Source organism: Rhopalosiphum padi, chromosome 3 (genome assembly GCF_020882245.1).
Source record: "Rhopalosiphum padi isolate XX-2018 chromosome 3, ASM2088224v1, whole genome shotgun sequence".
Taxonomy (NCBI): domain Eukaryota; kingdom Metazoa; phylum Arthropoda; class Insecta; order Hemiptera; family Aphididae; genus Rhopalosiphum; species Rhopalosiphum padi.
Window position 1 is genome coordinate 54560020 of NC_083599.1, and position 13588 is coordinate 54573607.

A 13588-nucleotide genomic window follows, 5' to 3' on the forward strand; every position below is an offset into this window, starting at 1 on the left:
AAAAAGAAGGAAATTCAAATGATAATTTATAATGGGTTATTTCAAGTGAGTAACCGGAATGTTTTAAAATAATTTATATGGCAGATCTTTAAATAAATTATTTTTATAGGCAATTACATAAGTACATATTATGTTCGGTAATTAAATATATAATATAAATTATATTGTTCCAAATAAAAAACAATATTTAAAAGTAAACTAAGAATGAGGTTTCACCCATTTGTAAGATCCATAATACTTGAAATTGTTTGCAAGAGAAAGATCATCAGCTTTAGCAGGTCCACGAGTACCGTACCTATTTAATAAAAATTAAAAATTACACATTAAATTAAACTCTACAGACTACAGTTGAAATGAATATTCAACATACTCATAAGGTGTTGGTTCAGGTTGAATCGATTCAATTTCATGGAGAAGAGGAGTAAATATTCGCCAAGCCTCTGAAAGCTCATCAGCACGCACAAAGTGCATTTGTGAACCACAAAACACATCCAATATTAATCGTTCATAAGCATCTGGTAACTTGACATTCTAATAAATAAAATAAGTGTTATGCAACATAATAAATATTTATCAGACGAACAATAATTAACTTGCCTTATAACGATTATTATAGGTTAAGTCCAATTCAGTTTCTTCCATTTCAAATCCAATACCAGGTCGTTTAGTCATCATCTTAATGTATACAGCTTCATCTGGTTGGACACGAATGACAAGTTCGTTTCTCTTCAGGACTCCCCCAAAAATGTCACCAGGCACATCATGATACTGAATTCGGATTTCAGCTTTGCGTTCATTCAACGCTACATTAATAGCAAAATAATAATAAAATTAAAAATATTATATTGAAGAAATTAAATCAACAAAGCATGTCAAATTTAATTAACTATTCGCCAAAGATGAACCAAGTATAATTTTGCAAAATTACATCAAGTTTACTTGAAAACTATTAAATAGGTGGTTGAAAAATTCAACAATAATAAAAATTTATATGCGAAACATTCAAGATCTATATAATTAAAATAAGCAATTAAAAAACAAATTTGACAAACACATACCTTTTCCACATTTCAGTATAAAAGGTACACCATCCCAACGTTCGTTATTAATTTTCAATACAGCTGATGCAAATGTGGCTGTTTTTGATCCACTTGGTACAGTCTTATCATCAGAATACCCAAATTTCTTGTGTTCTTCTGTAGCTTCCGAATTACCAACATATTGTCCCAAAACCACATCAGACATTAGCACTTTTGGTATACATTTAAGTACTTTGACCTAAAATATAATACACATATCATTAGATAACAAAAATGCACAACCGCCAGTTTTAATATATCTAACTTTTTCATTTCGAACATCATCAGGATGTATGGTAGCTGGCTTCTCCATAGCCACCAAGCTAAGAATCTGAAGTAAATGATTTTGCATCACGTCACGGATTATACCGAAACTGTCAAAATATCCACCACGACCTTCTGTACCGAATGGTTCTTTGAAAGTGATTTGCACCTGTGCAATGTTGTCTCTGTTCCATCCAGTGTTCAATATTCTATTTCCAAACCTGAGAAATTCATTCCGTTACCTATACATATGCATTGGGACAAATTTTCTAAATGTTTCCTCGGCATTTACTTTACCTGAGTGTCATGAGATTTTGAACCATCTCTTTACCCAAATAATGATCAATACGGTACACTTGGTCTTCACTGAACAATTTGGCCAAATGGTCACTAAGTTCCAATGAACTAGCAGCATCCCGACCAAAAGGCTTTTCAATGATAACACGAGTCCATCCCCTGAAAATGAATTATATAGTTAGGAGTATTCAATTATTATAAGGTTTTAGATAAATTGGTCGATTTACATACTTATGATCCATGCATGTTTCATGAATGTGAGAGGTGGTCACTTCAAATAACGAGGGCGGTATAGCCAAATAGAACAACCTATTAGAGATGCCCGCAATCTCGTGTTTGGAAAGTTTTACGTTTAAAGTACGGTAGTCAGCAGAACTGTCATACGATCCAGCAATGTAGAAATTATAAGACCAGAACTCGGCAAGCCGTTCTTTCTCATTTTCGTTGCACTAAAAAATAAAGTTCAAATAAATTAATCAAATCCTAAGTAAGTTATTTTATAAACAGTAATAAAAAAAAAATGTTACTTAATCCTACTTTTAAATATGGTGAAACGTTGTTAATCAATTGTTCCATGGTTAATTTTGATCTGGAATATCCATAGATGAATGTCTTGTCTGGAATTAACCTATCGCGGAACAACATCCAAAGAGTTGGGTAGATCTTCTTTTTTGCTAAATCTCCCTGTAAAATTGAATAGTTAAATATTATAATAATTATAAGATCTATATAAATATAAATAAATAATTACCGAAGCACCCATCACAACAATCAGGTGAGTGATGTTCTGATCATAATGGGCCCCCTCGACGTCCATTTGAGGGGAGTTTAAGGACGTTCTTATCAGACGAAGAGCTTCTTCTAAAGTGTCTAATTAATAGGAAAAAATTTAAATTAAAAATTGTACTTATTTAAAAAAGACACAAGCCAAATAATTTGCTTACAAATTCTAAAATTAATAATAACTATTAAAATAAAAGGTTATTTAAATAAATATAATTGTTATTATTATGTTTGTTACTGTAACAAACGTACAAAAGAATTAATTATATATTAATATAGTAATTAATCAATAAGCAAAAGTTAAAAATTTGATTATATTAGTATTGTTATACATAATATTTTGTAGCAGTATTACTATTTCAATTTTCATTATTAATAAGTTTTTAATAAATTTATACAAATGTGTATTTTATTATTTTCCTAACCTTAAATGTACTACTAATCCACACACATTAATATTTTTGACATATCAACACATAAAAAATAATCAATTTAACATCAGTCAACAATTAATAATTGTATGTTGGTTTAAGTGAAAATATTGATTAAAATTAAAAATTTCTTTTAAAAAGAACACACATATAGGTAGTGTGTTGCTAAATATGCTCCACTGAACCAGATATGTAATAAAACATCATAAATTATATTTTTCATATCAAAATTATAGATGACTTAAACAGATAATTCTATTACAAAACAAATATCTTTTTCATGTCTATACGGTTTAACAAAATTAAATATTTCATTTAACTATCCACATTTAAAAACAAATAAATGTTATACAAAAATGTGAGATTATTTGTTTAATATTTACATTATCAATATAGGTATAGAATGATAACAGATACAAAATTAATGAAGCACAAATATATATTTTTAAATCTCTAATTGTCATTACTCTTTTGATAAAAATAATTAAACTATGCTAATAGTTATTATTATAATTAAAAAAATTAAGTACATAATATATTATGTATATGTAATTTATATCATATTAATGTTAATAGTAGTTTGGTACTAACAGAGTTAAATTTTACTTTAATTAAAGAAAAAGAAAATAAAATAACCAAAGGAATATACTATAAAGATAACACATGTTGACTAATGAGATATTTAATACAATAGATAATATAGTGAAATAAATGTTGATGTACCCATTATTGTTATCAAAAAAGTAAAATTTTTTAATGTGAACCTTTAAAAGATACCTCATGTTTATAAATTGTTAATAAAAACAGTTTAACATGTGAGAGAACTGAGAAAAATACAGTTCTAAGTAAAAAAAAACCAAATTTTCTTAAACATAATTTTTAATTTAATTTTAATAACAAAATAATGTAATTTAAATTGTCTATACAAAGTCTATTAAAAAGTGAGTAAGTGGTATCTATTATAAGAGTTTTGTATTTGAATATTATCTTATTGATATTTAAGGCAGAAGTTTTAATATAAGATCCTACACAAGAACTTTTAAGGAACTTTGATTAAGTTAAATTAATATAATATAAAATTTGTTATATAACATTGTATTCATAAAATGTTTGATTCCTGGGGCTCAGAAAATTTGTTTATAGTAGTTTAAGTGTTCTGTAATAAAAATAAAAGTATAAATAATACTTATATGCTAAAGATATAAAAAATTAATCTTTTTTATTTTCTAATATCTACAAATAATGTCTAAATTTCTAACGAATTTGTAGATATTATACTGTAGAGCATTTTAATAGATTATAATAATGGATATTATGTACAATGTACCTACTTAATATCACTATGATGATAATAAAATAATAACCACTAATAAATGAAATCATAATCATATAAAAATATATGTATGCAAATGATCAAATATATAGTATATATATGGATACATTATTTCTATAGATGTTTGAAAAAAGTGAAATGAAAATAAGCAACATTATAAAAACAAAACTATACATTTTTATAATTCTAAATGAAAACAGTGCATCTAAAACAAAATAATAATGCGTTTATATAATTGTGCATTTTGAAGGTCGTCTTGAGTTTAGTATTATGTTGACTACATGTATTTATGAGTGAAAATAATTTCTATTCAGTACCTACTTTTAGGTACATTTTTATTAAGTACTAAGTACATTATAAACAGATTACAAAAATACCTTGTGTATTCAGAAATATGTACTATCATCAACACATTAAATTAACATTCTTATAAATAATTTTGAGGTAAATTTAAAATAATACTACCTAGTTTGAAAAATATTCTTTATAGATTTAATATAGCTAATGCAACATTTTATGTTTTTTTCAACAATGAAAAGAAATATTTTATATTTCTATAAGTAAAAGTGCCTGCCATCAGAAAAATATGGTATTTTAGAATTGATAATTTTTTGTATTAATAAATAGAACATACATAATATTTTTTTTTATATAAATAAATAAATTAAAAATGTTATTAGATATGAATTGAAATAATAATATTATCAATTAAAAGCTTTCAATTACATACTGACACTATATTGTATTGAATATTGATCATAAAATTGTTACTAAAAATGAATAGATAACATTACCTTTATGAGCTGAGACACTTAATTTCCAACTAAATGTAATTCAAACAATCTATTTATTTGTTATCACTAGGTACCTGATGACAAAATTATAAATTGACAAATATGAACAAAAATTAAACTAGGTATTTATAATTTCCTTTAACATAATACATAATAAATAAAAATATTCAATCCTCAAACTTATTTTAAAAGTATTAATAATTGAAATATTTAAATGAAAAAAAAAACCAATAATTTGTCCTACTATTAGATAACATATAATAATTTGCTGTGGCAAATATCATAATTACTATACTATATCAAACAAATATTCAAAGCTTATTGATTGATTTATATAAGTACCTAAATTATCACTTTTACTGTGACACAACAAATTGTCATCATATTATAAACTCTTAAGATAACATTTAAACCAATTAAAGCTACTAGATTATAATTGGAAATTTAAAAAATAATAACGATAATTTGAAGAGAAAACAATTAAAATTAAAATGATTACCTATTTTATAAAATATTTACTTTTCTTTATGTAATTTATTTGTATCTTTCTAATGAAAATGATTTTTCAGTTTTTTAGCAAATAAGTAATACCATATTCCATTTAATAGGTTAAAAAAATAGAAGATCAATATAAATATAGATTGTTAAGTAGCTAGTATAATAATTAAGTACCTTTATTCACTATTAGGTATATTAGAGGGAATATTTGAGATTTTGAAACTTGCATAAGTACTTTAAAATAGATACAAAATAAAAACAATTACTTTATTAGTTAACTATTTTAGTTTCATTAAATTTGAAAAAAAAAATAATGCAGTCACAAGTAAGTAAGTAATTAGTGTTTGAAATTGTTATAAAATATGCCCACATGTTCATAATATTTTAATTACATACTTACTACAATTGATAATGTAAATATAAATTATTAAATACCTAACTGAATTAGAAATTTAAATAAATTTCACTAGGTGTAATATATAAAGAAATTGTTTTTTTTAAAACTTTAAAATATCAATACTAGAATTTTAATAAAAGCTCCAACAGTGCAAATTACCAAAGCGTCAAATTATAAATGTAAAATATTATAATATATTTAAGAAAAAAATTGTACAGTACCCATAGGAATCAATGGTAATTATGAATAATTTATTATTGGGCAGGTGTGTAGTGCTCGGTAATCAAGTTGGAAAATTTTTTTAAACGGAAATTAGGGGATAAAATAAAATTAATACCACAACCGAGTAAACAGCACACTTCCCGGAGGGACATCGAGATGCATAAGCGTGTCGATGGACAATATTACGTTGTACACTCACTCATTTTGGACTGTTCGTTAACTAGATCGTAGTGTCCACTGTTCTTAGAAAACATCGGCAGACGACCGCTGTGGCAGGAGGACGTGTACGGCTCGGCACACAACTGAACCGCGACTGTACAACAGGTGGTTGTCGGCTCTGCCGGCGTCCGTTCTGGTCGCGTGCGTGTGCGCGTCTGAGGCGGTGAGACGGTCTGCGGCGACTGACGGCTGCGGGTGGACTGCGGCGCGGAGAAACGATCGCAATAACAATTGGCAGGCAGACACAACAACAATCGAATGCGGAGAACGCGTATAAACCGTGCGACTACAATATAACGTTATATAATGTGTAGAAAACACACACACACACGGGCGCAATATTATAATATTATTATTGTGGTGGTCGTCGCGCGGGCCGGCCGGCGGACAAGTTGCGGGAGAGTGGTGAATGAAAAGGGAAAAAACAAACGGACGAAATCGAATGATAAGCGTGCACAATCAACGTACAATCATCGACCGCGGCGGACTGCGAGTGATTATTGCTACCACCGGCTCGCGCGGAACTCGTACTAATATACTCTGACCTACTTTTACCGCCACCACCGCCGCCGCCACAGTCGTTCGCCGAAAAACGTTCACTTTTCCCGTCGGCGGCCACCGGTCAAGTTCAACCGTCGTCGTCGCCGCCGCAGGTCACGAGACTCGATGGTGGCTGCAGTCTGTGGTTTACGACGTTAAAATGTCGTCGTCTACGCGATGTAAATAATATATTACTACAACGCCGTCGAGTCGTATCGTTGCGGAGATATAATAATTTTCCTAAGCGTCCGGCGAGATAAATTGATAAATAACGTCTCGGAGGCGGCGGCGATGGAAACGGTTAGGACTTATGACGTCGCCGTCGTGTCCTCTGTGTTATCGGTCGGCGGCGGCGCAAAGGCAAACATTGAGAGCCCGCGCGTTATCGACATCGCGATTGTATTTCTCGAGAAAATAATAATAATAATAGTCATGCACAGGCCGAGAATATGTCGGTTACCGGAGGCAAACCGTACGGACATAACCTCTTTTCGAGCCGAAACACGACGGGACAGCCGCGCACCGTTATCTCGGCATGATAATATTATTTACTCTATGGCACGGTTGTTGTACGATATTTGCGACCGGACTCTGAGGGTGAACCACGGTGATAAACTAACTGATAAAGGATTTCAGCGCCAAAAGCCGCACGTGCACGTTCATTCGCTACGCTATCTGTCCGTCGGGCGAACCTTTTTTTTTGATTCACGAAAAATTATTGTCTACGATTATCGTTTAGGGACTAAACTTTAGGCTGTTTAAACGGCTCGGAAAGTCGGATGATTCGTCATATGACGAAGGAGGAAACAGGCGAGACGTAGAGTGCGTTATATCGTAGGTATCGAACGAAATATATTATTTAAAAGGTCTAAACGTCGTTCCTAGACATTATAATTACCTATTTATATTTTAAAACGTATCGCCTTATGCCCTTATAGTTGATATACTACCTATATGGCCAAATGGGTACTTACTAGGTATACACGGGCTTATAACATATATTTGGGTCTGTCAAGTGGTGAACACCTAGATACGAAATTTGCGAGGCACAGGCAAGTCAAAACGTTTTTATTATATAAATATACATTATAATTAATTATTTTCAAAATTTTTAAAAAAGTATTTTACTTCAGTGTCAGTTATAGAATTAAAAAAGGGGGGAAAGTAGGTAACCGCTCGGCTGTATAGTAAGCGGGGAGTGTACCTCGTCATTGAGTTAGTTACTGTAATGTAAGTGTTAGGTAAATTTGAATGCACACGAAAAATGAGTCTGAACGAAAATGGTCTGTCACTTGTCCAGCCTATAGGTGTATGGTGTATCTATTACTATTTATTATTTAATGGTACCTATACTTATATTGCTATTATAGTAATTTATTTTACATTAGTACCTAATATGATAAGTTCTATTAATTGTTGACGAAAATATTGCATTTATTATACCTATTATTAATGATTTAGTTACCTATTAGAAAAGTTTGATATTACTTATATCATAAGTAGGTAGTTACGTATATATTGTTGTTATTAACATTTGAGTCAATACCGACTTACTGTAGATCCATGGGCATGTTCAGGGGTGAGTGCTAGATATTATTATTTATTTTTATGTTTTTTAAATAAAATTTTGCAAAAAGTTGGCCTTGACTTGTAACTTGAAAGAAGCAGTTAAACTTACTGTAGCCACTGTTTCTACTATTCAAAAATTACTTTAAAATATAATTAAGGATTTTCAAAAATTGTTTAAAGAAGCTGAAGTAAAGATAACAGTTCCCTCCTAATTAGTTAAGAGACCTTCAAATTTAATTTTAAAAATGATTTTGCCTACTTTAGAAAATGACTAGTATACTAGATATCATTTTGTTTAAGTTTACATAAGAAGTACAGTGTCAATGACTAAAGAATTTCTTTTAACTTATAATTTTATGTTTAAAATAATAATTATTATCATTTAAATGTTTTTTTCAGCTCGACTTAATGAACTGACAATGTTAACTATGTATCACTACAACATCTAAAAAAGTATTTAATGAACTGGCTAAAACCCGCATAAAAATCCTCAATGATTATAGTTTCTGAAATTACCTCTTTTTTATTTATGTTTCTAAAGCTAAACCATTTAGACTTTGTTGACTTTAAGTATGTTTTCAGTCGTTTTAAGATAGAAAAAATACGTTCTAGCGTAGCTATTGCCTATTGTAACAAGAAGAGTTTTAAATATTTGTAAAAACTATTTAATATTAGGCACAATATCTATACAATAAGGTAAAGTCTCAATATAATAGCGGTTTGAGGTTTATTCACTGTGCTATTTTATAAATATAAATCTTTAAAACAAAAAATAGTAAATACGGCTATCTAGGGGGGCCATGGCCCCTGTGGCCCCTCCCCTAGATACGCCACTGGATTCCTATAAAAATCATTTCAACTACCCATCTCCTCAGTTCAAAATTTATAAGCACGCCTCTGTGTAGAACAATGTGAATAGGTATGTAGTATAGATACTAGATAGACAATAGGATAAAATCTAAATTTTTTGAAAATACCTACCTATACGAAGTATAAAATAAAATAGTATACGTAGAAGTTTAGAATCCTCACGAACTTTTTTGAATTGCAACAAAATAACTAATTATATATATTATAAAATATTATTATTATTATTATATCTAATTCCATCTAATTTGAACTTTAAATGTTTACAAAAAAAATGTGGACTATATTATGTAATTTTTAATTAGTTTAAATACAAATTTATAAAAAATCTTGTATTAAATTTTCAAGCTTTTTGACCGTACGAGAAAATTAATTTTCAAGAATTAATAAGAAAATTTTTATTTTTACTTGTTGAAAAAAAAAAGCAATAATATTTCAAATATCTATAATTAACTTAAAAAGAGTAAAATTATTTTGTAAATTATACTATACGTATATAAAATAATATTATAAATACTAAATATTTACGATTGTTTGTTTAAAATTTCAACAAAATAAGAAAATTGTTTGATTAAAAACTGTTTTATTTTAAAAACTATACTAGATATTTTCAATTTTGACTTCCTGATTTCTCTATAGATCTCTCCGCCATCACTGTCAGAATCTAGAACAGAATTCGAGATTTAAAATTCAAGAGTTTATATATGAATTAACTTACAAATATTAGGGTGAAAAAATGAGAAAAGTATAAATTAAAAGAATTATGTGTCAAAATGTAGATCTTAAATTTTACAAAAGAAAAAATACGTATGTATATTAATATTAATCTACATGGTTAAACTTTACTTTTCGAAATAGTTAGTGTTTTCATTTTAAAATAATTTTTTATTTTCACTTCTCAGTATAATAATAATAACATAAATATAAATATTTGCTGAAATTATGTAAAACTATTCGAAAACAAAGATTCAAGACATTATTATAATATGATAGGTGTTACATAATATGATAGGTATAAGGTATACATATTATGCAGTCAAGGAGCTAGTAGGTACTATATACAATAATTAAGGATGCAACATGCAATTATAGGTGGCTTTGGCATCCCCACGATTTTCGTCTATGAATATAAATAGTTTAATAGTTTTAAATAGTATATTATAATAGTATAATATTGTTACAGATTTGGTCAAGGACAAAATTCGCATTCGCTTTTATAAATTCACTATTTTTCTTAATCAATTTTAAAATCATTTCTCTCCGGTGCACGACACGGCCGCCGGCCGTACAGATTCGTACTCTGGTACCTATAGTGTTATGTGTTTATACATTATACAATATACATATATAATATTATGATATATTAATATATATATATATATAAATATCGCTAGTATACGTAATTCATGAATATTATATTATTTGTTATTGGTACGATAACATAATATATGATTATACGCGTTCTATACGTACCTACGTCCTACTTATAATAATATTATGATAGGCACCTTGGTGGTTTTGTACTTACTATCTAGGTATAGTACATAATTTATCCTTTATACCCTCCTTTTGCTATTACGATGACAGTTTTTTTTCTTCTGAACCTCGCTTATTTTATTATTATAAATGTATAACATTTATAATCATCCGGACTTCAATTGAAATTTCTTGCCAACCCCTGTAGCTTTATGATTAGTACATAATTAAATAATAAATATATTTAACTATCATCTTTTATAAATATTTAATTTTAAATAGTAGTCACTACTCACTAGGGTTGAATGGTAAATACTAGTTACTACTATACTAGTAACATATATTTGTCATATAAAATATTTAGGTATTACTGTATCACAACTATACATAAATATTAAAATATAAGACATTTTAAAAAATATAAGAAATTCAGTTATAAATTATAATAATTTAATTAGGTACCTAGTTAAAACAATTTAGAAATTAAATGGGACTTGTATATGTTATAAAAATACTCCTGCTTTCTGCTAGTTCTTTGGAGGTTATAACTATTAAGAGGTAAATTTATATGATAGTCGTGACTATAAAATGAAATTCAGTTAAGGCTAAGAACCAAGTGTAAAGTTAGGAATGGTTATGAATAAAGTATGAATGTAAATTGTAAAGTGATAAGATAATCTTTCCTTAGCTGTCATAACACATTACAGGGGAATGCATAATAGTATATTATACTATATAATACGATTTACCTACGTACCTAGTTAAAATGCTCTCCAGCCCTCTAGGGCCTAAAAATATATGTAGCACGAGCATATAATAAAACACACACACGTGTACTAAGTACAGACTAAACAGTTACTTTACAATTTAATAATACATTATTACAGAAATGTAATAGTATATTTGCTTTATTTTAATAATGGTGCATATATAGCTGCATATAGTTATATATCTATAATTACATTTTTATTTTAGTAAACGCAGCACTAGAGGTATGCAGTTTGAGAACTGTAGTAAGAACACTTATAGACTATTGCAAGCTGCTATAGTGCTTTGAAGTTTAAATAATATACGTATATAAGTACATTTTTATAGAATGATCTATAATAGGTAGTAGGTACTAGGTAGGTATAACAATCAAATATTATATTGGTGTAGTTCATTTTCATATTGTGTAGGAAATCATTATAATTAATAATTGTATTAATTACAAATAATAATTATCCAATGAAATAGGTATATATATTGTTATAGTTATTTATAATTTTTTTTAATAATATTACATACGATAGGTAAATCTAATTTTTTTTTATATAATCAAAATACACTGATAATGTAAATTTAAATTAAAAAAAAAAAATTACTACTGATTATGTTATATCTTGTGCAACTAACAAAATTAACATATAACACATAATAAAATTAACTAAATATACTAGTCATAGTCTTTATAGCAATGTGCCGAGTATAATATTAAATAGACTTCATTTTCTAGGATTTCTACTTTAGCTATACAGTTACCAATTATTTGTACAAAAAGTTACCCAAGGCCTAATTTGTAATATAGGTATGCGGAGAGAGTATAGTGCCAAGTAAATAAAGTATATTTTACCTTGAATTGGTGACTTTATTTTTGATACAAAACTAGTTTCAATATAGCTATTATTCACATGATTGATAATTCAAATAAAAATATTTAAAAAAAATAATATTTTTAAATGTTATTCAACTTACCAACTAAATAATATATCTAACTATGTACAAACTTATTTATTGTTTAAGAAGTGCATTTTAATTAATATGCATCTACGGGTATCACTTTTGTAACCTAATCAAATGAAGTAATTTGAGTTAAATCGGAAAAGGAGTATTTAAAAAAATTATTTAATTATTTAAAATCTTTACCATTTATAATAGTATAATACTTTAAACAGTTTTAGCAAACGAAATTTGAAAACAAATGCCAAATTATACCATTTATTAGAGAAAAAATGTCATCTCTATGCTTGAAATATACAATTCTATCTACAAAACGATTGATTATTACTATAATGTAAATAATTTTCAATTAGCCATATTTTTATATGTTTATTTTATGAATAAATTCTCACTAATTAAACACAAACTTCAAATATAGGTATATAATAGAATGATGTGTACGGTTTAGGGTCACTGTCATTGACACTCTGCAAGGTCATCACAAAAGTAATATAATATATATATATATATATATATACAACGGAATAAATGTATACATTTTCAAATCCGTTTCCTAATTATAAAATTAAAACATTTTAGATAAAATACCTTTATACTACACACATTAACACCTATGCTAGAGTGGGGACGCGGGTGAAATGTTCACGATATCCGTGTGTAACTCAGCTAATATAATCAACTTATGTTAGTACTTCTATATAATAACTGATAGTGATGTATGTATATGCAATATTATTTATTATTTATTATATTACAATTATTATACTATAGTACGAGATGTTTCATTCTCTATCGAGCATTTAAGTATAATTTATACTGTATAAATATATAGATACTATTATTTATTAAATACTATACACTGCAATAACAGTCGTATTGCATGGGCAGCCAATTAGGTGGAGTGTGTGGGATTAAAACGTTTAGTTTTTAATTTTTGTATAGCCAATAGCAAGAGTGGCTGAACCGTTAAACCATATTATATTACGAATGTCGCTGCTAAAATGAAAAATAACAAAATTTTAACAACCTATACAATCTGTAATACATAATTATAAGTTATTACTATAGATAGCAGTAAAATCAATATAGTATATAATATT

General features: G+C 27.8%; 1 protein-coding gene across 2 annotated transcripts; it reads right to left on the reverse strand.

Moving 5' to 3' along the window:
- Positions 1 to 141: 141 nt before the first annotated feature.
- LOC132924047 (glucose-6-phosphate 1-dehydrogenase) lies at positions 142 to 7303 on the reverse strand. Of its 2 annotated transcripts, XM_060988116.1 has the most exons (11): positions 6298 to 7303; positions 4982 to 5055; positions 2392 to 2510; positions 2178 to 2324; positions 1872 to 2089; positions 1641 to 1799; positions 1345 to 1564; positions 1059 to 1278; positions 598 to 803; positions 371 to 531; positions 142 to 295 (listed from the first exon to the last, which is right to left on the reverse strand). In XM_060988116.1, exons 3-11 carry the CDS (start codon positions 2455 to 2457, stop codon positions 199 to 201), a joined length of 1494 nt encoding a protein of 497 aa, XP_060844099.1. In that variant the 5' UTR covers positions 2458 to 2510; positions 4982 to 5055; positions 6298 to 7303; the 3' UTR covers positions 142 to 198. The 2 variants fall into 2 exon arrangements, with proteins under 2 accessions (XP_060844099.1, XP_060844098.1); XM_060988115.1 differs by lacking the exon at positions 4982 to 5055 and having other exon boundaries at positions 6298 to 7302.
- Between the last annotated feature and the right edge of the window lie 6285 nt (positions 7304 to 13588).